The sequence below is a fragment of the Gekko japonicus genome, unplaced genomic scaffold (genome assembly GCF_001447785.1).
Source record: "Gekko japonicus isolate JY-2015 unplaced genomic scaffold, Gekko_japonicus_V1.1 scaffold667, whole genome shotgun sequence".
Classification (NCBI taxonomy): Eukaryota; Metazoa; Chordata; class Lepidosauria; order Squamata; family Gekkonidae; genus Gekko; species Gekko japonicus.
In genome coordinates this window covers 161100-188750 of record NW_015163623.1, presented here as the reverse complement: position 1 = coordinate 188750, position 27651 = coordinate 161100, and the positions used below count along the sequence as shown (strand labels likewise).

The 27651-nt window shown below is 41.9% G+C and overlaps 1 protein-coding gene across 1 annotated transcript in view; it reads right to left on the bottom strand.

Moving 5' to 3' along the window:
• The window catches only part of ERMP1 (endoplasmic reticulum metallopeptidase 1), a 49086-nt gene extending 36824 nt beyond the window's left edge, over positions 1-12262 (bottom strand). The window contains exons 1-4 of the mRNA XM_015407471.1: positions 11868-12262; positions 9209-9510; positions 5558-5685; positions 5020-5125 (exon numbers count right to left, since the gene is read on the bottom strand). Coding sequence (XP_015262957.1) covers positions 5020-5125; positions 5558-5685; positions 9209-9510; positions 11868-12154 — 823 coding nt within the window. The 5' untranslated portion in view covers positions 12155-12262. The remainder of the gene's footprint in view (positions 1-5019; positions 5126-5557; positions 5686-9208; positions 9511-11867) is intronic.
• Between the last annotated feature and the right edge of the window lie 15389 nt (positions 12263-27651).

The window sequence follows — 27651 nt, the reverse complement described above, 5'->3', positions numbered from 1 at the left end:
AAAATATTGTGGCCAATCAGATTTGAATGTATGTAAGCGGGACCGCTTATGATTGGTCGTTCATGCACACAACCTGATAGGTTGGTTTAATGTACAGTAGGTGTGGCTACATTCGCCCGGAATGTTTAAATACCGAGCAGCTGAAATGGACAAGCTGTTCGGGCTATGAGGAGTTGTACCGTGTCAGAAGAAGTCGATTGAAGAGCTGAATAAACCTGAGTTTTCTGAAATCACTCTCTGACTACTTTGTTAAGTACGGACTTAACAAAGAACATAAGAGAAAATGCTGGTTCAGGCCAACGGCCCCTCCAATCCAACACTCTGTTACACAGGGACCAAAAATACCAGGGGCCATCAGGAGGTCCAGCAGTGGAACCAGGACACCAGAAGCCCTCCCACTGTCCCCCCCCCCCAAGCACCAAGAATACAGAGCATCCCTTGCCCCAGACATAAGAACATAAGAGAAGCCAATGCTGGTTCAGACCAACGGCCCCTCCAGTCCAACACTCTGTTCTTTTAAGTTTGTTTTCCAGGCTCATTATTTTTCCCCTCGCCCATTCTTCAGACAACTGATATCTTGTTGTGTTGTCATCGCAAGATCAAATGCTGAATTTGCTATCTGCGTGACAATATTCAGGCTCTCCTTCATGGAATCTAATTTGTTCATAATAGGGGCTAGGGATGCAGAAAGTTTTGGGCCAATATTATCTTCCAACTTTTGAACAGTATCAAAGAATTGTTGAGGTGTAACTATGAGGCTTCCCTCTGGCGGCAGAAGAGTTCCATCCACCATTTTGTCTGTAGAGTCTTTGTCTTGCTTGTGGCCTGCAGTCGTTTCCCCAGGGGGAGGGAAGTATGTTCTTACCAACTACAGAGTGGTCTCAGCCCGTTTATTTTTGTTGTAGGGCATTTTTCCCATGTCGGGAACCTAGAACGGCATGGATCGATGACAGGTAGAGGAGAAAGTAAGTGGTCGGGGTTGGGAGCTTCTCATTTAGGCGTCTGCCATTAAGATCAGCATCACCACCACCCTGGCAAGGTTGATTTTGAATATCTGCTTATTCCTTCCATTCCCCCCCCAAATGTTTTAATGCATATGCCTAAAAAAGCTATATTCTTGCTAAAAGACTGCAAGATCCAAGGACGCCAGGGAAACAAATCCGTTAAAGACTCCAGACGTGTTAATCTTTGTGTCAGAAAAAGTGACATGTGAGAAGCAGGCAGCTACTCACCCTTCCAATTTCCAAACATCAATGTACACTAGAGAACCAAAATCTCTAGGACTGGAAGGGCAAGTTTAGCTACTAGGACTGGAAAGTCAGGCTTAGCTATTATAAGAGAATAGGTTCTGATCATGCCTGTAAAAATTACAAATACAAAACATTTTCCGAGCACAAGAATTTGCATAGCAGTGCCAGAATGTTACTCTAGGTTTATCAGCTGTTCTCCGGTAGCAGACTCTAGGAAAATCAGCACACAGAAAATATGTTTTCGTTCACCCACACCATCTGATGCTGCTTCAACTTCACAGTTGAAATAAATCATGTAACAAAGAAAAGCAATAACTGGTTCTCCAGTTCTGTTTTTCACAGTATTTCTACAGAACAGCACCATTTGAACAGAAGGGGAACAAAAACTTAAAAGCGGTTTTTTTGTTTGACCAATGTCTTGCAGAGTATACTGGAAACATCTGAAAAAAAAACTAAATCAAGACTTAGAGCACAAGCCATTAGGATGGTTCCCTGCACAAGTTCTACAAAGATTAATTAAATCTACACAAGAGCAGTGCTGTGCTTTAGACCTCTCCCCTTGGCCTCTCCCCTTTGGCTTATGCAGCCAAACTTCCAGGTGGATTGTGCTCTTGAATCTTTCCTGCTTCATTACCCATTCCTTCTCTCTCCCAAGTACTTGTACATTCCATTCTCTGCATGTGTTCAAGTAGAGAAAATGTTTATTATTAAGATTTTGAAGCTGTAACAGACGAACAATATCAGGAGGGGTTTTTTTAAAAGAAGAAACTGTAATCAGGACCACAAAAAATGCTTAAAGTCAGTTGACATTATCCCATCCACTGTATTTTCATTGAAAACTTTTACTTAAACACTAATATTCATGTTTATATAGAAGTTAAAGGCCCTCAGCACAAAGGATTGCAAAAAAAGAAACTCTAAAACTTTTGGCAAGAGCCATACTTCAGCTGAAACACACAGGTGCCACCAAAAAAAAGCAGCCAAGTTTTTTCTTCCTCCCCTTCCTCTCAGTTTTACACACTTCCCCTCTCCTGTCAGATGCCGCCTACACGGGGGAACAGGTCAGAAAAACCTATTGTGCCATTGTAAAATAGGTAATACTAAACAAGACAGAAGACAAGAGAAGATACACACGTGGCTACTGTTTTTGGCAGTAGCTGTATCTTTTCAGTAAAGCTATTAATTGCAGTTATCCACAACTGAAAAAGGGGAAAACACGAACTCTGTTACGTTTCACGACACAGCTGATTTAACTTATTCTTACACTTTCTTTAGTTTGCCCAAGAGATGAAACTATACAGTTCTGTGGCAGCAATGGGCTCTCTGAGAGTCTAACTTTGAGCTCCTGGAGTCCCAGCAATAATTATTTCACCAACACCGATAGGGATTATGATGTAAGAAGTCATTTATCCACATGAAAGGCAACCATGCACACAGCCAGTAACTGTCAGGTTTTCGAGGCATTTATAGTGATATCCTATGCTGGTGGAGGTCACTATTAGGGATAGGCACAAACCTCACCACGAACCTAAATTCATCATCAACTTAGCTGGTTTGAGAAATCTCATCTCCCACAAACTGCCCTGTTTTTCATGGAGGTTCGTGGCGATGGTTCATGAGCCAGACACGATGGATTAATTCTCAAGGCAATGGGGGAGATGGACTTCTGCAGCAGTGTTCCAAGCTGAGTTAGTGTGAGCTAGCTCACATTTTTTTAGCCTCCAGCTCACACATTTTTGTCTTAGCTCAGGAAGGATGGCTCCAGAGCAAACTAATTTATGCAGTAGCCAAATCGCTCACTCACAATTTTAATGCCAGTAGCTCACAAAGTGGAATTTTTGCTCACAAGACTCCAGAGCTTAGAGGGAGCATTGTTCTGCAGCCATGGAAACACCTATAAAGGCCCTCACTATACTCAGTGGGACTTATTCCCAGGCAAGTATATATAGGATTGCACTGAGAGACTCCTCTGCTGGTGAAACTGTGGCTGCGAAAAAAACAGTAACTAACAGTAACTCCACACACAATTTTCTTTCACATATTGACCCTTGATGTTGGCTGCAAGGAATGATACTGTGGAGAATCTGGTGAAGTGGAAGGCAATTCTACCTTCACATGTTACTCTTGAAATCAAAATGCACGAACGATATTGTACAAAAAATAGTGACACTAAGTATGACAACCATTAGTGTCTAATTTCCATTAGCTTATTCAGCCGGCTTACAACAGTTTATCAAAGTTCATTTGACTTTTTCATCTGTTAAATATTTAGTTCAGAAATTACATCACATTTTCATTCAAGACTATCCAATTAATTTAAATGCAGTTTCAGCTATTAAAAACATATTGCTAAAAATTCATCTGGAGTTTCCCACCCCTAAACACACATGGTTTCAAGGCCATGGTTGTATTTGCACAAAATTTTATTTATCAATATATTTACTTTTCAAGTTGGGGCACAAATTACATGATCTGTCTAGAAGTATTAAGCACACCACTGGCAAAGATGAAAACTGAGACACCTACTATGACCTTATTTACAGCAGGTTTATGTTAACCCTTTTTTTGTCTATATGAAGAGTCCAAAACTTCCCATGAATGATCACAAATAGTGCCAATGTTAAGGATGCGTGAAAAAGTGGTATGGTAATCACAGAAATTACTGCTGACAAAATCCATGCTTTTCTGCTTTGTACATTATACTTGTGCACATGATTGTATGCTGAACTGCTCACGTGAATAGAACCAACCTTGTGTGAACCAGTGCTTAGATAATAAATTAGTACCTTACTTCTAATAGAGGGACTAATGGAGGGAGGGGGAGAGGAGAGGAGAGAGCAAGAAAGAAACCATCATGAGCATTTACAAAACACCAAATATAAAATAAATTGTTCCCTTTTGCCTACCTAGGTAAATCTTAAGAGAATCTCTAATATCTACATAAGAGAAAGCAAAAGAAAACACCGTTTGTTAGAACTGTAAAAATAATTATCTAGACTAATTCTTTTTTAAAAACAAAACCAATTAAACCAGTTGTGTTCTTCCTTTCAGCTCCTACTAACTGTGCCCTGCTCCTCCCTTCAAGGAAGTTCAATCTTCCTCAGCTGTGGAATACCCCAAGGAAGTAAAAAAGCTCCATCTCTTTTCTCAGAAGGAGATGTCATTTCAGAGAATGCTGCAGTGTTAATACTTATGAGGTTTCTTGCTTTTGAGTTTTATGGCACAGGCTAGAAGTAGATTTGTAGACAGTTGTTTTAACATTGGGCCTGATCTGGATGGCCCAATCTCATCAGACCTCAAAAACTAAGCAGGGTTGACCCTGGTTAGTATTTAGACAGGAGACCACCAAGAAAATCCAAGGTCATTGCAACATCTCTTGCCTATAGGGCTGCCATAAGTTAGCAGCAACTTGTCAGCACTTTCCACAACCACATTTTAATGTTGATGATGTTTTAATGTCATTATTGATTCTTACTATCATTTTCTGTATGCTGCCTTGGTATACAATGGCAAAGCTGATATAACTGGTTTAATTGGGAAAAATATGAAAAGTGATTTCACCTTTTCATTTGCTTTTGTTAGGGCCATGAGAAAAATTCAACTGTACAGCAACATGCTAAAGTTACATAACAATGAATGAGGGATCAAGTATCAAAATCTATTCTGTCCTAAATATTCTTTTGTATTCAAGTGGAGGGCATTTTTTATTTTTTTTTTCAAAAAAGAAAAAAACCGCCCACCATTACATTAAAAGTGCTAAGCTTCTTACCTGTTTGAAATACAAGCTCTTTCCCTCCTACGCCAGCAGCCTCCAGATTAATAAATGCTCTAATTGATTGAGTCCAATGGTGTTGTGTAATGAAGCCATGACTAGCCTTCAGAAGCAAAGATAACAGGTATATCAAACATGACAGCTATTATCTCAATGCACAAAATACTTGGCTCTGACAAGATGTTGCCAAATGCAGTAGCACAATACACTGCAAGACAAGCAAGAATCCTGCATGTTTGTGAGTCCCTCCTCTCTAACCAAAACCACGCAACAGACCTAAACTTGTTCTTCTATTATTATTCTCTGTAACAGAGGTGGTATCCAATAAACCAAACAGTTAGTTGTTCATGCTGAAGTCACATTTGGGCTTTTTTTCCCGTGCAACCCACTTTCAGAAATGATTAATGAGATGCTACAGGGCCTGCTGTTCAAAGAAACAACAGTCAAAAATCGCATCAGCATTTCCAAGCCCTGAGGACCCAAGAAACATTTGATATCCTGGTCTATGTTTTATAAGTATCTATTGCATTCTCACCTGCAATACATTTTCTTCTGCACCATTGAACAGGAATATGATAGCATGCTGCAAAGGTTCAGGAGATTTTGAAAGCGTGTGCAGGATCTCTAGCATCACAGAACAGCTGACAGCATCATCACTGGCACCTTATAATAAATAATATATATAGTACAATACATTAAGAAGAAGAGAGTGGATTTATACCCTGGTTTTATACCTTCACTACCCGAAGGGGTCTCAGAGCGGCTTACAATCCCCTTCCCTTCCCCTCCCCACAACAGGCACCCTGTCAGGTAGGTGGGGCTGAGAGAGATCTCTCCGGAATTGTCCTTGAGAGAACAGCTCTGAAAGAACCTATGACTGACCCAAGGTCACACCAGCAGCTGCTCATGGAGGATTGGGGAATCAAACTCGGTTCTCCCAGATTAGAGTCCACGCTCCAAACCACTACACCAAAATGCAATTATCCTAATACAGCAGCTTTTAAATTCAATCAGCCATATGAGTAAAAGCTTATATTAAAAACATTCTTTTAGCCTATATAATTACATGAAAGATCCCAATATAATTATGGAAACATTCATTACAAAGGAGGAATCCCCCCCCCCCAGCCAAACCTGAATATATGAAACTACTTGGGAAAAAATCACTCCCTATGCTTCTTTGTGTTGGTTAGCATATCAAAATGCATCACTGCTCTCATAAATAATCCTATCAAACATTAACATACTGGAAGCATAATATTATTATGAGTAACAATACATTTCAGAAATACTTGTAGGCAGGATTTTGAGGCAGCTGCTGAAAATTAATCTTCAGGAACATCATACTAGAGAAACAGCCTGAAGAATTCATTAGAAACTTTTGTGTGTGCTGTTAAAATAGTTCTAGAATATGTAAAAAAATAAAAGGAGAGACTTTCAGTCCTGAAAATAATTCAATTTATTCAAAAGATATTTTATTAATGCTTCACTAAGATCTGTCAGGAAGAAAACATGAATTTATTTTATGCACTAAAAATGCACTAATGTGGAAATTCAACAGAAACAAGACATTTGAATACTATAATGTAATGTTTTACTTTCAAGAACAATTGAATTGTTGTCCAGTAATGCATTGCTTCAAAGAGTGTTTCACTGAAATTTTATGGGATTAACTTTCATGTAATGATCAGCTTTGGAAGAAGTAAAACTAGTTCCACATGCCTGAGGGGCTTTTGACCTCTGTTTCTTAAACAGAGGACTCCATGCCAAATGGTAAGCTATTTTTGAAACTGATGAGTGTTTCCCAGTCAGTGACCCCACGATGGGGGGGGGGGGGGGTCTGTTGTTCAAAAGGAAAAAGCCAAAAATCTCTCAGTGTGTACAAAAGCCCCTTAAACTCTTCAAGCATATTTCTTTGGAACCAGACAGTATGTTTAGGACCACGGTGTAAGAGAAAAGGCAAAATGAAATACCTGTGTATTTAAAGAAAAAGAAGAAGAGATTGGATTTATATCCCGCCCTTCACTTGGAGTTTTGTTATCTTATGGTTTTAATTTTTAATAACAAAATAAGTAAATAATATTCATTATTTGAAGAATTTAAAGCCATATAGTTGTTCAAAAGCTGTGTATACTAGACAGTCTATACATAATTTAATTCAACAACTTTCTGTCTTTACTTAAGAAATTACTTCATACCAACATTACAAAGGTTGACAAATGGTAAATTAATACATTTAAAGTATTTAATTTTATTGAGAAATATTTTTATATAGAATTTAATTTCTGTTGTTATTGTTTTTCCTTCTTAACAAAGTTTATTGATAACAAAATAGTTACTTTTATTTCCTGCATTTTCCCTTCCAAGCTTTTACACTCAAGAGCATACGGGTCACTTTTGTATAGTAATGAAGTAATTTACTAATAACATCGCAAAATTATTATTTGACTAGGAATAAGGGCTGTTTGGAAATAAATACAAGCTCTAGAAAGAGGCTCTGGGTGGGTGCCCTGGCCTTGGGCACTCAGTGTCAATTTGCTGTGGTGACCTCAGCAGGGTATAATTAAACAGAGTCCACCATTATCTCCAGGTGAATTATCTCTGCCATCTGAAGAGCAGCTGTAATCCCTCACCTGGAAATTGGCAGCAGTGGTTCCCCAGGAGGAAATGGCTGGTTTGGAGGGTGGAGTCTATGGCATTGTACCTGTTTGACGTCCCACCCCTCCTCAAACCGCACCCTCTCCAGGCTGCACCCTGGAGCTGGCAACTCTATCTCCTTCCCAGCCAACCATCAACCTACTGCTATCTCCCCCTCTGACTTCAGCTTTCCATCTCCTCCCCCCTCACTCCTGGAGAGCAGTAGTAATTCTGAGTGATCTCCAGCCCTCACCTGGAGATTGGCAACAATGGTTCTCCAGGAGGAAATGGCTAGTTTGGAGGGCGGAGTCTATGGCACTGTACCTGTATGAGGTCCTGCCTTTTCCCTTCCAAGCCTTTACACTCAAGAGCATCAAACCCTCTTCATACAGGCCACTTTTGTATAGTAATGAAGTAATTTACTAGTAACCTAGCAAAATTATTATTTGATTTTAACTGACAAAATCACAACACAAATTGTTGCATATGAATATAGGTAATACCTGTTCATTCTCATAAATGGAGATGAATGGTTATCCACCATTATAAATATCTATGGCACTTTACATGGTATTTTTCCATGCGGGCTTCTTTCCGTGTAGGCTTTTTTCTGTGTGGGCTTATTTCCATTTGACCATTTTTCCATGTGGCTTTTTTCCTGTGAGCATTTATGACCATGGGTTTTTTTCTGTGGGCTTTTTTCATAGAACCACTTAATCATAGCTTGAAAATGAACAGCAAGCTCTTTTCTGTGCCCAAGAACAGGTTTGGATTATGTATTCGAATACAGAATTTATGTAATTTATTTCTACCCTCCTCAGTTTATATTCTCTCAAAACAACGTGCTCTGGGGTTGCTGATGGCTAGAAAAACTGAGCCGATACTAGACCAGGAAGTGCATAAACTCTATTTGTTGTAATGCTTACACTAGTTCTTCATTTCTTCTTGCACTCCTTTCTTGCACATAGCACAATGAAGGAATTCTGTTTGGGAATTAATTCAGTTTACCCATGATATACGAACACAGACATGTGTTAATGAGAGTATTCACAGAAACTTAATAAGTATTTCAGTTGCACTGATGACATAAACTTAAAACTTTACCGCAATCCAGAAAGTATATGATTTGGAGTCTAAGTGACTCACCTCCTAAAGCAGAGGTCTCCAACATGGCACCAACACCTTTCCTAGAACCTACCAAGTAGTTTTAGAAAGTGAGCAGAACCAGGTGCAGAGCTTCTGATTGCTCATTGGAAAACTGACTAGCTCTGACAGCAGCTGCCATCATAGTACATCAATCCTCACTGCATGACTGAAGGTAACTAAAGAGTTATACATGACCTCACTCACTGACATTTTGTGGCTGGCTCCACCTCTTGTGGTAGTCAATGTCCTGTGGCTCCATTCCCTGTGGCAGCCATTTCATAGTTCCACCCACCACCCTGTATCAGAATTTCAAAGCTGCCCACAGGCTCAAAAAAACACACATTTTTTACTAAGTTGTGGGGGGTTTTCTCCAATGTACAAAAGTTTTATGTTACATACTTACCTGGGGTATTTGGTACAGAGTCGAAGTGACAGTTGGACAAAACTGCATGCTCAGCTCCACTTCTAGGTTCCAGTTTAACCACCACATTTGTAATATTATCATAGTAACTGGTGAAGCCTCCAAGAAAATCAATACTGAAGGTGCCTGTAGGCCTTTGTATATCTATAGAGATCTTGTGAACGTTATTGCTTTCAGTTTCAATTGCTTTAATTTGTTGTAAGAGGTAGTTGACGGTAAGGATTTCATTTTCTGGACTTCCAACAACCCTGGGGCCAATGGCAGTAATATTTTCTAGATATGCCCTATAGGGAAAAATATGAAATATTGGGAGTATAATTATTTTAAAACACACATGCATGCAAATGGTGCTGTGATATCTAGTTCTTACAAACAACTTTTGCTTCCCAGCTAAACCAAGAAGAGAGTTAAAACAATGAGTACAATGACATAATCTTAACAAAATTCCTTATGGTATTAGGGTCATAGGGTAAAGGTCTAATACTTAACATTCCACTAAACTGCCAGCAGCTAGAAAGAAAATGACTGTAATAGACTACAGTGTAGAAGAATGACTTTTATATATATATTTTAAAATGTACAAGGATGATATCTAAAAAATTCAGGAAACATTAAATGAGGGAAGATTAAAATACTTTTTCTTTTACTTATGCACATTTCACCTATATCATTTCACATTACATGGGAAATCTACCACCATTCCTTTAATAAACTAATCTTTATTTGTTATGGCACCAAGCCAGCAAATCAGTAACATCATACAAAAACGACTTAAACAATTTGTTAAAATACAAATATAAAAACCACGGTCTAAAAGATTTGAGGGATTTAAATAACCTTTAAATAACCTTTTCTTTGCAGATACAGTAACACTCTGTGTCACACAGTGGCCAGAAATACCAGTGCCATCAGGAGGTCCACCAGTGGGGCCAGGACATTAGAAGCCCTCCCACTGTTGACCCCCCCAATCACCAAGAAGACAGAGCATCACTTGCCCCAGAGCCCCTATCTATACCTTGTGGCTAATAGCCACTGATGGACCTCTGCTCCATATGCTTATCTAATTCCCTTTTGAAGCCGTCCATCAGGCCAGGCATTTCCTTTACCAAAGGTAAAATATACTTGGCTTGAACCAACTTGTGCCATGGCCACCTGAGAAGCATACGTTCAACAGTTTCGACTTCTCCCAAATCACATTGACAAAGTCTCTGGTCAAAAGGTATCTTCCTGTATCTCCCGTCAAGGACAGCTGAGGGAAGGGCCAAGCAGCTAGCTAAGGTGAAAGCTTTTCTCATCAAGTGATCATCTAAGTAGGAAAGGTAATCAGGAGGGAGAAGTCAGTACCCTAAAGACTAACGAGATTTTATTTTAGCTTAATGGTCACCTTTGTGGGCAAGAGCTCATTTCTTCAAGTGCGATAAAGTGGGTCAGCACTCATGCTGGTACAGCCATAGGAAATGGCTGAGTACAAGCGGAAACAGCTGGACAGACAAGTAAAACAATTAAAATATTTGTAGGTTAACATAAAAGTGGAAGTTGGACCAGAGGGGACTGTGAACAGTGAGAACGATTGTCCTTCTTAGATAAATTATGCAATATGGGAAGGAAATGCCAACAAACTCTTTTTAACTCTAGAGTTTTTAAAAATCCAATTTCTAGGGCTTGGAGCACCACACTGAAGCCAGCCAAGGGCTGAGGCAATCGAATCTAGTGCCAGCCTTTGTTCTGCAGAATTCTGAAAGGAGCATAAAAATTCATACACCAAGGAGAAAGGAAAACATCTTAGACTATGATGACCTTGTAAAGATGTAGATTAAGAAAATCCACAACATTCACATGAAGGGAAACTCTTTCTCTACAATGGATCTGGCCTACACAGGCAACAAAATGAGGTGGAAGAATTCTGGAAAAACCTTACAGAAAGTAAAGAAATTATCACATCAGGGAGAAAAGGTCTACTCTACTTCCTGCTGTGTTAACCTTCTATTTGCAGTGAGTGCTTTTTAGTACTTGGGTGCATTCAAAGATAATATTCTACTGCATGCGGAATATACTAGCTGTATAACTGTATGGAGAGTTACTCCAGCCTAAACCCAATAGGATAGTTAAATCTGCAGAGGACTGCAACAGTCTTTTCCACGACTTAAAGAATCTACCACCTCATTCTGCTCCAAGTGTAGATCAGGTCAAGGACAGGATGACCAAGATGTCATAAACAGCAGGCCTTCACTCCAACTCATTAGCAAGCAGAAGAGAAAATCTCACACTGGTGCAGCTTTTCTGTCCATTACTGCCACACACCCAAAGGTCTGTTAAGACCAACACAACACCTTGCGCAAACTTTTGATTTCTCCAGAACTGATGAGAAGATATTACACGGATTTCATTTGGGGGACTTGGTCACACACCCAGTTTCTCTTCCACACAATTACACACTCAGCCGTCTTTGGCCTGCAGTCCTAGATAGGTGCTGGGATCTCTCTGTAAGCTATCACCACCATCATGCACCACCCTCCTTTCCAGACACTCAGCAGGGGCCGCAAGGCGCCAGCCAGGGGAACAAAGAGCGGATTCCGCCGCCGCCCTCAAGCAGCGAGAAGAAGGAAGAAGGAGCACGAGCGCAGGTCCAGGAGCCGAGTACCTGGCGCGAAAGGCATCGAACTCCGTCGGGTCTCGCGGCCGCTGCAGAAGCCGCAGAAAGGAGATGTGCACGAGCACGCGCAGCCCCACCAAGTAGAGCAGCAGCACAAGCGAGGCGCGTGCCTCGGGCAGCAGCCTCGGTAACCCGCCTGCACCGGGCTTCTTCCCGTGCCATCCCTCGTCGTCCTTTTCCGGATGTCGCCGCTGCCGCTGGTAGTAGTGATCCTGCTGCGGAGCTTGGGTGCGGAGGCGCCTAACGGCTCCGACCACAGCCGAGTTCCGCTCCATAGAGCCCCGAACGGTCCCACCTGAGTCGCACCCAAGGTCTCCAAGGCAGACTTGCTGCAGCAGCAGGGCAACGCCGACGGTGGCGACGGAGGGCCAGAAGTGCTCGACTGGGACCGGCCCACCTTCACTTCGCGCTCTGGTTAAAAGGAAGCAACCTCCCAAGGTCACATGGAGAGAAAGCGTGTCACTTGCCCCTCCTTCCCGCCAGTTACCAGGATTACGGTGATTCTGCACGAAGAGGAGGAGACACGGAATTCCTCTTTTCTCAGACTCTCTGCCTCCGATGTAAATAATCTTTAGGGAGGAAGTGCCCACAAGAATTTTATGCTAGGGTTCAGCCTGGAAACACCAAAGAGAAATTCTGAAATAGGTGATACCACGATATAGAAATAGGGTTGCCGGCATCCAGGTGGTGTCTGGAGATGTCACAGAATTACAGCTGATCTCCAGATGACAGAGATCCGCTCTCCTGGAGGATGACTGCATTGGCGGGAATACCTTGCTGAGGTCCCGTCCCAAGCCATGCGCCCCTGCCCCCTGGCTCTATCCCCTCCCCAAAGCACCAGGAAGTTCCCAACTAGGAGATAGCAACCCTAAAAAAAAAAAGCACTTCTGAGCACATGCAGAGTGCTTTTCTTCCCTCATGATTCAATAACTCTCCATTTCCTGTTTACTACACACAGGATATTCAGTCAGGTCAGATAACAATACCTTTTGGCAAGCTTTTTTGGTTTTTACAATGAACTATGCAGTCACGAAGAGTCTTGGTCGCAAAGAGTCGGACTCGACTGTGCGACTGAACAAAACATGCAGTCAATGGGTTTAAACAGGAGCAGTTCTGCATAGTATTGCCATGTTATTTATTTATATCCCATACCCTGTACTTGAGGCCAGTTATAGCAATAATATTACAAACGGCTACCAGCAGCTATAGTCTGTCATGGCAAAATAAAACAAAAGAGAACAAATGTAAAGAAAACAGTTGTGAGAGTCTGACCCACAGATCAAGCAGTCAACAAGACTTGCAGAGAAAATGCTTTCTGAGAGAGCCAGTTTGGTGTAGTGGTTAAGTGCGCGGACTCCCATCTGGGAGAACTGGGTTTGATTCCCCACTCCTCCACTTGCACCTGGCTGGATTACCTTGGCCAAGCCCTAGTTCTGACAAAGCTGATCTTGAAAAAGAGCAGTTTCTGTCAAGAGCTCTCTCAGCCCCACCCACCTCACAGGGTGTTTGTTGTGGGGAGGGGAAGGTGTTGTGTCTTGTCATTGACATGCAATGTAAAGTTTGAAACCTCAGCCGGATTGTAATCTGGAACAACACCATTGGCCGAAGCAGGTTTTGTAATCAATGAAATGTAAGAGTCTGTGCTGGAGGGAAGACAAATGATTGGTCGTTATCTATGTAATTTAATTGGCTGTGAGGGCGTGGCTACATCAGCCCGGGAGAGTTTTAAAAGGAGCTGTGCTCCAATGCTAACTCTGTGTGTGAAGTCGTGGAGTCTATTGCTGTGTGATCTTTGGAAGTTCTCGTTCTCAATAAAGCTGATTCACTTTGTTACTTCATTGTTGAGTTGCATACTTAACAGAAGGGAAAGGAGTTTGTAAGCCGCTCTGAGACTCCCTTGGGTAGTGAAGGGCGGGGTATAAATCCAATATCCTCCTCCTCCTCTTCTTCTTCTGTATATTAGGGTCAACAAGCACTACAGCACAATAAACAAATTCCTTCAAATCATAAGAAAATCCTAGTGTAAAAATACATCATCAACGTCATCTCCAGATTATATAACAACGTTTCAGAATTGGATCTTCCTCAGGAAATATTAGAGTAGTACAAAAGCTCTCTAGCTTATAAAGTGCTTTACAAAAATGTCATGAAAGATAATACATTCAGATAGGACGCTGATCTCAAAAAGTGTTCAGGCTCAAATATGCTGCTAAACTTCTAATGGATCTTTTCCTCTGAAAATACTCAGAATGAACTACTCAGCACTCTCATCAGCTGATCGATCCTCTTCCCAACTCATTCAGGTCCTGACTTCCAAATTCTTCTTGTTTACTTGCATTTATTTCCATCTGTTACCCATATGTTGATAGGTGTTGAATGACGCCACTTCCATCTCCTCCCTCTCCAAGAGCTGTGGCCTGTGATGCTTCAAAACCACTGCTCTCCCTTTCTTTGCCATAGAAAGTCTTGGGTATTGAGTGTATCACAGACCTGCATTCTGCCCACAACAAATTTAGCACACATGCACAGAAAGCTATCAAGTGGTTCAAAAAGGTACATGTTTGATTCCAGAAGGGGGCGCAAACCAACATGGCCGCCTGAGCCTTTTGGTCCTCCCGGCCCTCCTCCTTATCCACCCTTATCTGCGATCCAACGCAGCGATCTGAATCCCAATTTATGGATAACGATGTGGGATTGACCCAACAATTGAATCCTTTCAAACACAGAAAGGTAACAATCAACAATCACCTCACTACCGGCGACAGAAAATTCCGGCCCACGCTTATTTCTCACCACCAAAATGGCGTCAGATACAGCTGACAAGGCTTCATCTCCTGTAACTCATGCTGAGCTAACAAAAGCCTTCACAGCTATGTTTGAAAACATCTCGGCTCTTTTTAAACCTCTATACGATCAACTGGGAGTGATGCAGAAATCTCTCACTGAAACAAAGCAAGTTGCAGAGAATGCCACCAACAATAGCATTGCAAATCAAAATAATATACAAGACCTTCAGCAACTAGAAGATGTCCTAGCGGAAAAACCTCTAAAAGTTGATATGGCTCTTCGGCAGAATAATCTCAAAATTAGGGGCCTGATGGAAAAATTTGAGACTAAAGACGATCTTACCACACTCATCTATGACTGGCTGCAACATGAAGTTCCTCCAAATGGAGACATGCTACCAATGGTCACCAAGGCCTACAGAGCAGGCCCCCTGAGCCTCCTAAAGACAAGGCCCTCATGAGATGTAATTATATCGTTCCTCAATCTTCAATACAGAAAATTGGTCCTTACAACAGCCAAGCAAAGAGAACACCTCACTTTCAAAGGAGGAAAATTGAAATATTTCCGGACCTGCCAAAAGAAGCCCTTATGAAGCACCGAGAGATGAAGCCGATCCTTTCCCGCCTTCAAGAGGCTGACATGCGATACTCCTGGGCTACTTCACTTGTCTTGCAGTTCTCCTTTAAAGGGAAATCTCATCGCATCACCTCGGTTCAAGATAGTCTCGCTCTGCTTCACTCACTAAATCTGGTCACCCCAATGCTATTCAGCGCAATCTTTCAAGAGAAAAAACAGATCTCCATCTCTGATCGACGTGACGGAACTCTGTGTCGCAGCTCCCTAAAGAGCCCGAAGGGCAGCTTGTTGAGTACTCTGATTGATCTGTATTTGCATAGTGCTCGGATTACTAAGCTTCTTATCTTTCTGTCTTAAAATTGTTGAAAGAGAGATACAGGGCTCTCCCTTTTTTCTAGTTTAGTAACGTAGTTAGGATTATAGTTAAAAATGTTTGCGGGACTCTACTGCTCAAATGAGCGATCTACGCCGCAGCTGTTCAACTGGGCTGTGTTATAATATACTTTGAAATGCTGATGGTTGATCGTGCTTGAGCTTTAACACGTATTTTCAACAAATTTATTGCTTTACATGGAGGGGAGGGTTGGAGCGGTTCTTTTGCTTTGTTGGTCCGCATAGTTTCTTTCGGCTCTCAGAACGACGTGCTGGGAGAAGGGGAAATTAATAGCCCTTCCCAGCCTCCTGCAGAAAACAGTTCTGCGGGAGCTCTCAGAGTCGAACTCGTTTGGATTACTATTCACTAGTGCTACTTCTCTTTGGTATCATATATTAACTGTATTATTCTTGTTTTTTTATTATAAGTGCTTATACTAGCAAAGAAAAGATAAAGTCCCCCCCTTTTTTCTTTTCTTTTTCCCTCTTTTTCTTTTTTCTCTTTCTACTTATCCTTATTCAACTGTCCATTGGTTGGGGGGGTACAATTTCAAACACACACACAATTTTTTTTTAATAAGTACACACGTATAATTAATTTTCGGTGCTCTTACCCCATTTTCCTTTTCATTACATTACATTTGTGATTTATATACAGCCCTATCCATGGGCTCAGAGTGGTTTACAGACACAATTTTTATCTAAGCTAGTAGTACAATGGTAAGGGGAGGGTATTTTTCCTAACTAGGCACCTAACAGCAGGATCTTTCTTGGATTCGGCGGTGGATTCGATGGTGGTTCTTTCCCTCAAGGGTGCAGATGTTCAGTGTTGAAGTACGGATTCTCTGCAGTAGCGGCTCTTTTTCCAGCAGATGGCTCCCACAGAACATGAATGAGGCAGCTCGACTCTTTGTCCAACCAGCTCCAGTCTTCGTTGCACGTCATGCTCTCCAGGCACTAGTCTCCGTACTCGGGCTTGCCGCTCGCTGCCACCTTCGCCTTATCGGCATCGATTCAACACCATTGCCGCTGCTTTTAACACCGATCACGGAGGAAAGGTGCCCCCCGCTCGTAAGGAGCAGGTACCCATTTACCTACTTGCCCATACAGGCTTTCGGACCGCTGGGTGGGCGGGAGCTGGGACAAAGGGCCGGGAGCTCACCCCGGCCGCAGTGGGACTCGAACTGCCATTGGCAGTTTGGCTAGATTAACCTGCAGGCTTTTTAACGCCATGCGCCACCGCTCTCTATCAGCACACTATCAGTGAGAAGCGGCAAATAATATTTGGGGGGAAATTTTAGTTGCTCTTTTTGCACAATTAATTCTTAGTGCACTCACAAAATTGAAATTGGTGCTCTTAAATATTTCACATCTCTGTCAACTATTAGCTAAAGCAACTAACATAGATTTTTATGCTGCCATAGAACCTAAGCCAAGACCTTAATTAATTTGGATATCTCTTATTGCTACATAGTCTCCATAGTTCTCTGAATTAATTGCTAAAATTCATGACACTGATTCCCCTATTTAATAAAACTTTAAGGAGTTGCCATTGATATTTGATGAACTATTTGACATAATTACAGGTGGGACAACCTACTTGCAATTTAGTGACGGCTTGAAGTACTTCCATATTACACCTCACCATATTTCTAAAGTTTTATTGTAACTGAAACATATTGCTTGTTAAAACCCTAAAGCACTCATCAGAGCTTCTTACTTACAGACCTGTTCTTCTCATCAATTCTCTTCACAGAAACTTTACAACTCGTATTTTTCTTCTAGCACTGCTTCTTTCGCCCACCTAAGAGAGCCCACTTTTGAATACAGATCTCGGTAACCAGCTCTAAGGACCATCTCTGCAACCAGCCAGGTATTGTTCCACATAGTCTCCTACAGTTTTCTGACCCACATATTCATACCCCCACCCCACAACTCATCCATTGCCATACTTATACTCATACTTCCAACCTCACGCACGCCTACATTCCAACCTGGTTCCCAGCTGGGAAGCCTAGTGTCCTGTATTACCAGCACAGATTGGAACGCCTGATCCAAACAGCATAGTCGTGCCCTCAGTTCTTTCTTCTGATCTTCAATATAATGTCTGCCATACAAAATCGTATCTTCTAATGTGCGTGGCCTGAACTGAGTGGTGAAACGAAAACACATCCTAAACAACCTCTTAAAACCACACATCATCTTTTTACAGGAAACGCACCTGAGGAAAACAACAAAGTTGGTAACAAAATTGGTATTCCACTCCAACAAACTCCAGGATCAATTTTGGGCATGTGGCACATCCAAATCTATGGGGGTTGCCATTCTCCTGTCTAAAGACCTTCGCTTTACCTTCTCTGGTAAATTGGCAGATACCCAAGGCAGATACTTGTTTGTAAAAGGGCATCTTGACGGCCGTCCGACTACTATAGCTACACTTTACGCTGCGAACACTGGTCAACTACTGTTCGTTCAGGAAGTGCTTGACAAACTTGCTGAGTTTGCAGCTGGAGATGTCATTTTGGGTGGGGATTTCAACCACATAATTGATAATGATTTAGATAGATCACACTTCAATCTGAATAAACTCCGCCCAAAAAAAACCACTTACAAAACTAGATGCTATCCTTAAGGACCACAGTCTGGTCGACGTCTGGCGTTTACTACATGGTTCCGAGAAAGATTACACCTACTATTCCGACAGACACATTGTCTATACTAGAATAGATCTTATTTTGACCTCCCAGTCCCTTACAAATCGGGTCTCCTCTGCATCCATTAACCCTTCCCATTGGGTCGGATCACTCCTGGCTGGGATGTGAAATACAATCCTTGGAAAGTAAAATGCACAACAAATATTGGTCACTCAATGTATCTTTATTGAATGATCCTATATTCAGGACAGAAAGTGAACAAGAAATCAAAACTTATTTTTCTATCCATGATCAATCAGATATTTCAGAACTTAAAAAGGTTAGTCAGGAATAGAAGAGGGCCAAGTCTAAAAATCTAATTATGAAACATACATATTGATTGAACACAAATTAAAACAACAAATAAGGGCCCATTCATAACTCATATACAAATATAAACATACAAAAATAAAAAAACTGATAAAATAGAGCTAACGCGTTTCGGCCTTCACAGGCCTTCCTCAGAGGTCTAATACAAATAGAACATGTTGTCTAATATATAAAAATATATACAATCATACATATACATAATATGGAATAAAGACCAGAAAACAATTGCTGCAAACAAAAAAATAGAAGATTAGACACATGTACTACAACTAACAAATATATTGTTATTATCAAACAAAAAAACATTAACTTACTTTCAAAGTTTAACCACTGGGCAAAAATACAAATGAAACCTCCAGTGCAATCACATGTTCAGTAGTACTTCTCTAGAAACAATAAAAGTGTATGAATCAATGCATTAAACAGCTAATTCCTGAAAATAAAAATAAACCAAGACAAATGAAAATAGTCACCTCTGGTCAACTATATATTCTCCTGAGATTGTATAGCCAAATGTTCCCAATGTAGTGTTCCTTAAGTTAAAAGCAGTGTTGATCAAAAAAAATGTTGGACCTATATAGTAGATTCATTTACAGTGTTGAGGGCATAAATCCAAAACAATTCCCTTGCTTTCAACTGCTGCAGATGGTTACAAGGTCGAACATACTCCAGGGCAAAAAAAGATAAGTCTTTATCAGAATGTCCTCTTAAAGCAAAATGATCAGTCAGGGGTGCTCCTTTCCTTTTGCGTCGAATACAACTCCAATGTTCTGTGATTCTGGTTTTTAATGGTCTTGACGTACAACCAATGTACTTCTTTTGACAACAACAGATGATACAGTAGATAAGGCCCCTTGAATTGCAATTAAAGAATGATCTAATAGAATACCTTTTCTTTTTTGCTGAGTCATAGCATATGTCAGTACGTAACATTAAACCACAGACCTCACAACTCCCACAGGGAAAGTTGCCAGCTGGTAAACTCCTACCATCAACTCCCCTTTGAACCACTAATGAAGATTTTAGACTGCTTCTTACTAACACATCTTTTAAATTTTTTGACCATTCTTTGACAATTTAATGCACTATACGTAGCACTAAAGGAGAAATCCGTGATACTTCTCCACATAAAAATACACTGTTGATTGATTGTTCATAGATAGTTTTGTTAAACTGCTGAATTAGATTATGCTTTATCCTAGTTGTACTATATTGCACCTTAAAATGTAAAATCTTTTGCATTGATGTATTACTTTAGTGTTTACTCAACTTACAATAAAAATTACAAATATATAAATATATATATAAAAGGTACATGTTTGATTTCCTTTTTTACAAGCTGGCTGAAGAAAATTTATGGTAGCTTTCTCCAAAGCTTTCTTGGACCTTGGTGAAGAACTTTCTTTCATCCGTATTCCATGGCTGGCCATGCTCAGTTCTGGTTAAAATAATAATGAGAGCTCTGCTGGATCAGACTATTGGTTCATCTAATCCAACACCCTGTCTCACACAGCATACAACCTGTTCCTCTAGAGAGCCAGCAACAAGTGAGATTATCAACAAGTCCCTCTTTTGCCCTAAGGGAGATTATCAACAAGTCCCTTTTTGAGATACGGTTCCCTGGGGCACTTAAGGAAGCAGTGGTCTGTCCTATCTTGAAAAAGCCATCCTTGGATCTGGCCAGATTGGCAAATTATCAACCGGTCTCCAACTTTGCCTCATTTGGGCAAGATAATAGAGAGGGCGGTGGCAGTTCAGTTGCAGAGCTTTTTGGATGACGATCCCTTGCAGTCCATTTTTCACCTGGGCCATGGGATGGAGATGGCACTGGTCATCCTCATGGACGACCTCCGGAGGCATCTGGATTGGGCGTGGATCTGTAGGGCTGTTGTTGTTGGACCTGTCAGCAGCATTCAACATGGTCGACCATCAGCTACTGATCCACTGCCTTGCCAACCCTGGAATCCAGGGGCTTGCCTTGCAATGGCTTGCCTCCTTCCTCCAAGGTCGGGGACAAAGGGTGGCACTGGGGGAGCAGGTATCCCAAAGGCACCCACTGGGCTGTGGAGTGCCCCAAGAAGTGGTGCTGTCCCTGATGCTCTTCAACATCTATATGCGCCCCCTTGCCCAGATGTCACCCAGCTCTATACGCAGATGATACCCAGCTCTATCTGTTGTTGGGTGGCCAGTCTGACTCCAAACCAGAAGATCTGGACTGGGCGTTACAAGCCATGGCTGGTTGGCTTAGACTGAGCCGACTGAAATTGAATCTGATGAAGACAGAGGTCCTGTACTTGAGCTGGGGCGGTCAAAGGATGTATATTGTCACCAATGCTCCCTCTTAGTTGTGGAGTCTTGTGAGCAAAAATTCTACTTTGTGAGCTACTGGCATTAAGAACATAAGAACATAAGAGATGCCAATGGTTGGATCAGGCCAAAGGCCCATCCAATCCAACACTCTGTATCATACAGTGGCCAGAAATACCAGTGCCATCAGGAGGTCCACCAGAGGGGCCAGGACAGTAGAAGCCCTCCCACTGTTGACCCCCCCAAGCACCAAGATGACAGAGCATCATTTGCCCCAGAGTCCCTATCTATACCTTGTGGCTAATAGCCACTGATGGACCTCTGCTCCATATGCTTATCTAATTCCCTTTTGAAGCCGTCCATGCTTGTAGCCGCCACCACTTCCTGTGGCAGTGAATTCCAAGTGTTAATCACTCTTTGGGTGAAGAAGTACTTCCTTTTATCCATTCTAACCCGACCCCTCAGCAATTTCATGGAGTGCCCACGAGTTCTTGTATTGTGAGAAAGGGAGAAAAGTACCTCTTTCTCTACCTGCTCTTTCCCATGCATAATCTTATAAACCTCAATCATGTCACCCCTCAGTCGTCGTTTCTCCAAGCTAAAGAGCCCTAAGTGCCTTAACCTTTCCTCATAGGGAAAGTGTTCCAACCCTTTTATCATTCGAGTTGCCCTTTTCTGCACTTTTTCCAAAGCTATAATATCATTTTTAAGGTGTGGTGACCAGAACTGCACACAGTATTCCAAATGAGGTCTCACCATTGATTTATATAGGGGCATTATGATACTGGCTGATCTGTTTTCAATACCCTTCCTTATAATCCCCAGCATAGCATTGGCCTTCTTTATTGCAGTCACACACTGTCTCGACATTTTCAGTGAGTTATCTACTACAACTCCAAGATCACTCTCTTGATCAGTCTCTGCCAGTTCAGACCCCATCAATGTGTATTTATATTTAGGATTTTTGGCTCCAATGTGCATCACCTTGCACTTGGCCACATTGAACCCCATTTGCCATGTTGACGCCCACTCGCCCACCCTTGACAGATCCCTTTGGAGTGCCTCACAATCCTCACTGGTTTTCACCACCCTGAACAACTTCGTATCATCCGCAAATTTAGCCACTTCACTGCTTACTCTCAACTCCAAATCATTAATCATTACAGTTGTGACTGAGCAATTTGGCTAGTGCATAAATTTGGCTAGTGCATAAATTAGTTTGCTCTGGAGCCATTCTTCCTGAGCTAAGACAAAAATGTGTGAGCTGGAGGCTAAAAAACTGAGAGCTAGCTCACACTAACTCAGCTTAGAGGGAACACTGATTGTCAACCTGCTTATTTAATTTATATGCAAAGTACATCATGTGAAATGCTGGCCTGGATGAATCACAAGCCGGAATTGCCGGGAAAAACATCAACAACCTAAAGAACCTCTTGCTCAGAATGAAAGAGGAGAGCACAAAAGTTGGCTTGAAACTCAACATTGAAAAAAATAAGATCATGGCATCCGGCCCCATCACTCCTTGGCAAATAGAAGGGGAAGTCTTGGAAGCAGTGACAGACTTCACATTCCTGGGATCCAAGATCACGGCAGCCAGTGACTGCAGCCATGAAATTAAAAGATGCCTGCTTCTTCGGAGGAAAGAGATGGCAAACCTAGACAGCATAATATAAAGTAGAGACATCACCCTGCCAACAAAAGGCCACATGGTCAAAGCAATGGTATTCCCAGTAGTCATGTATGGCTGAGAAAGTTGGACTATAAGGAAGGCCGAGCGCCGAAGAATAGATGCTTTTGAACTATGGTGCTGGAGAAGACTCTTGAGAGTCCCTTGGACTGCAAGGAGATCAAATCAGTCAATCCTAAAAGAAATCAACTATGACTGTTCACCGATGTAACGAACATGAAATTAAGCAAACTCCAGAGGACAGCAGAAGACAGGAGGGCCTGGCGTGATGTGGTTCATGGGGTCATGAAACGTTGAACTCAACTATGCAACTGAACAACAACAAGATTCACATTGAAGAAATAATTTGAGATGGATCCAGTTGCAGATGCCAGTTTGTTGGACAAAGCCCCATTAGGTCCTGTGTTGATTTCCCCCCCTCTTCTCTTGATTTATTTAGCTTATTTTTTGTTATAGCTTTTATATTACAGTATGACGAGATAAATTAAATTTTATTTTAAAAAGTTTAAAGAGGCATTTTTCAGACTGCAGCTGCCTTTTGCGGTTATGCACGTGTCATGCCAGTTCTAATTATCAGTGGGATTCGTTCAGACTTCCCATCAGGGTTGTATCTGTTCTCAGTTTTTTTCCTTTGTTCCCCCCCCACACACACACACGTGCTGAACTATTTCAGTGTTTCAGCAGGCTCCTTGCTCTGCCTATCTTCCTTGGAACATATGGGCAGAGTGTGACCCCCTTACATAAGAGTAGCCCTATTGGCTTCAGCACATTTACTCCTGTGTAAAGTGAGGTTGGCAGGATCTAGGGCATCTGCTAAAAATCTCAAGATCCATTTTGAAGGAACTGGAGTTACAGACTACTTCCCCCCCCCCCCAAGATCCCTGCAAGTGAGCTCAGGGCTTTCTCAGGCTGGAGAGGGGGAGGCAGAGAGGAGAGCAGACCAGACTCTCTCACACACACACACACACATACACACACAAGGCAGAGCAAAGAGGAAGATGCCCCCTAGGGTTACCAACCTCCGGGTGGTAGCTGGAGATCTCTCGCTATTACAACTGATCTCCAGACGACAGAGAGCATTCACCTGGAGAAAGTGGCCACTTTGGAAGTTGGACTCTATGGCATTATGCCCCAAACACCACCCTCCTGAGGCTCCACCTCCAAAAACTCCAGGTATTTCCCAACCCGGAGCTGGTAACCCTAGTGCCCCAATGGGAATGACTGCTTGTTTCCTGTGTTGAAATGGTTCACCTTTGGCTTGCATTTAAAAAACCCCACCTAAACCTGCCCTTTCTAGGCAGGTTTGGGCAGCGATCCTCAAGGCAGCAGCGGGGTGGGGGTGGTGTTCTGATTCCCAGGAAGAGATATTCTTGTGAATTCATTTCACAATGGAAATAGAAAAGCACAGGAGAAACCGGTTTTAAAAGGAATGCAGAAAAAATTGTGAATGTGACAGCACCGGGATGTTTACAAAGTTGTCTGAACACAAGAAAGAAACACGTTAACATTGGGTAATAAAAGCTGAATTTTAAGGTAGTCTGGAAAACACCTGCGATACATAACTTACCTGTCTCACCGGTGATGGTCACTCCCTTTTTGAATGGATTAGCTCTTTCCTGCATAAGGTTGTGCACATGTTTTTGAATAAGTATGATGACCAAAGGGTTGATTTTCTCATTTAAACCCATGTCTCTAGGTGAGACAAAACCATTAAAACCACAGCTGTAAAGTGAATAAAAGAAAATTCAGTATGCTAACATCAAATTATTGAAGCTAAACCACTGCTGTTCCAGTTTGCAGTGATGGCTAGAAAGAATTGTTGTCTTTTCAGGGCTGAATCTGTAGCTGATATGAACTGACAGTATTTTGAAGAGCTGGAAATGGTACTTCCTGGGTGCTTAAAAATGTTGCCATATTTCACTTAGCTGTCCCTTCATCCCTTCACCATTTTGGCCATCCCCACCATATTGTGAGGTTGGGGTTTTGTTAGGCATTTTCAGTAACTACTTCACAAACTAGTATCTGTTTACCTATCAGCAACTGTAAACCCCAATCAAACTGGTCCAAAGCAAACACAGGCAACTATATAAACAGACTCATCTGCTAACAATCAGAATTGCCCTGGACTGAATCCAAAGATGTTTTGTCCACTCGTACTCTTCCTTCTGTGAACAGGACTAGTGAAAGGGCACGTTTGGCTCCAGCTCCTTTTTTTCTGCTTAACATTGTCTGTACCATAAACATAAGCTGCGGTGGCTCAAGTGGTTAAGACGCTGAACTGCAGGCTGTGGAAGGTCAGTAGTTCAGCAGTTCAAGACCTGAGTTGCCGCATGACGGAGTGAGCTCCCGTCTCTAGTTTCAGCTCCTGCCAACCTAGCAGTTCGAAAGCAAGAAATTGCAAGTAGATAAATAGGTACCACTTTGGTGGGAAGGTAACAGCGTTCCGTGCGCCTTGGTGTTTAGTCATGCCGGCCACATGACCACGGAAACGTCTTCGGACAGCACTGGGTCTTCGGCTTTGAAATGGAGATGAGCACCGCAACCCTAGAGTCGGACTCGACTGGCTTTCGAGCAAGGGAACCTTTACCTTTTTACCATAAACTTATGGCAATAGAACAGTTTTCTGTGTGTTGTACAATAGCTGGTGATCAGTAACTAAGCTTGCTGTTAAGAGTGGTTGAACACCAATCTATTGCCTACAGAAACAATATTTATTTATTTATTGGATTTCTACCCCGCTCTCCCAGCCAAGGTCAGTTCAGGGCGGCTTACATAAAATCAATACATAGTTTACAATAAAACATGAATAAACATTTAGATTAAAACAATTCTGAAATCATTAACTGTACAACATAGTAAAGTGCTAGATATATTAATTCCAGATTCCATATCATGCTAGTACCATTGAAATGGAACAGTGATAGAATCTGAAGTGTGGTTAGGACAATATTTGATCATGTGATAACGTCTGACATTTAAGGATCACTTATGGCCATAATGCCCTTTATTCAAGAAGATCTGTGAAGAGTTGGTTTCAGTAGTGAAGCCATCTGGGGTGGAAAGGTTAAACCTCTTTCTGCTCATCCATGGCCCCACCCTGAATTAGAGCCTATATTGCAGCCTTTTAAAATCCCTGGTAAAGTCACAAACCTCACAGAATTATTTCATCCACAGAAATGGATGGACAAGAAGGAGGAGGAACATTGTAAGAAAATCAAACTTTGCAAAGAAAACATGGTTGCACTGACCTATAACTGTTGTTCACCAAGTGATCACGACTGCATCAGTGCAGACCTGCCACAAGGAAAACTCTAGAGCTCTTAAAGAGGCGCAAAACTCTCCCCCCCCTCATGCCATTTTTCCTGCCCTTTCAACAGATGCATAAGGGGAAGAGAGTGTTCTCCCTTAGTTCTAAGATGCCACCACGGAGAGTTCAGCATGGACTAAAGACAATTGGAGGTCACAGCACGGCAAGAGGGAGGGATGTGTGCTTGCATAGAAGACCACTCGATGAACATCAATTACACATAAATGCAACCATGTTTTCATTGTTGTGGTCTCTGTGCAGTCCCACATGGGAGATTAGTGAGCTGAGTTATCCTCTTGAGGAAGATGGGTGTGATACTGTCAGCAGAACAATGATCATAACATCTCTTTTCCAACATCTTCCTTTGTAGAATTCACACCCACAGTGTAATGCCTGGTAAAGGCAGACCTGGAGAAGCACGTGGCTGCTCCACAGACTGCTGTCCCAGCTGTTGAAGAAGCTTGCACTCTGGTGGACTGCATGTGTACTTGCAGAGGATGAGGAATCTTGGGTGATTCGTAGCAGAACTTAATCACAGATACAATCCAGTGAGGAACAGATTGTGCCAATACTTCAAAACCTTTATTTGGGCCACTGTATGCAATAAAATGACTAGCATCCTTCCTGAATTCCTTTGTTCTTTCTAAATAAAATAGGAGGGATCTACATTTGTCCAGAGCATCCAACACATATTCTATTTGATCTTGGGGATGGGGGGGGGGGAGTAGGGACAGAAACCTCCTGAGCTATGTGAAAATCAGATACCATCTTAGGTAGAAATTATAAGCAAAGTCACAAGATCACTCCAGAATAATAATAATAATAAATCTGTAAATACTGCAGGTCAAAATGTACAGGTTGCAGTTCTGAGACACTCAGTGCAGAAGTGATTGCATTCCAAGTAACAGTGCAGTGAACACTTTGCCATAGGTTCAAATGGTTTTGCCCTTAATCAAGAGAACGAGGGACAGGAGCATCATGGGATCAGGTCTGGAGCAGGTGGAAACTTATTCCTTAGGACTTTTTAAATTGTTTTATTGTACTATAAATGTACAAAAACACATTCAACTAAAATACATAGAAACTTATGATCTCATAAAGTCATATCAACTATACAGGGTTTCCAAATCCAAACTCTACACCCAGTTTAATACTTCCTTTTTTTTTACAAATTCCATTGGGAAGCTTCTATTCCAAAAATCAATAAAAAGGATCCAACAATTAGTAAAAAGTCCCTGTGAGTATTGTTGGATCCCCAAGCATCGAGAATAAATCCACGTTTCAAGAAAGCAAAATTTATTTCAAAGCTTTGGAAAGATACTCAAACAAGGTCTTTGTTAGGAATGGTTACAAACAGCTCGGGTAAACATAATAAAGGGATTCAAACCAGGTACAGAACCAATGGGTCACTTTCCCGCTGGCGGGTACAAGGAAACGATTGCGCGGGCAATCCCTGGGAACACTACCATCTTCAGACATAACATTGCTGCAGTTCCCAGGCTCAAAAAGCAACAAGCTAGCAATCAAGCTCACCTCCCACTTCACGTCCTCCAGCTGCTTGGTTTAAGCGTTACAGCAGAATAAAACACAGGGCAGGAACAGAGGGGGGGGAAGGGACTGTACATACAGGCAGGTAATACAGAACACCATGGCAGCTTGCTGACATACTGCCCCCTCTAAAATACACCTTACCCTCCGTCTCCCGGGCAGGGC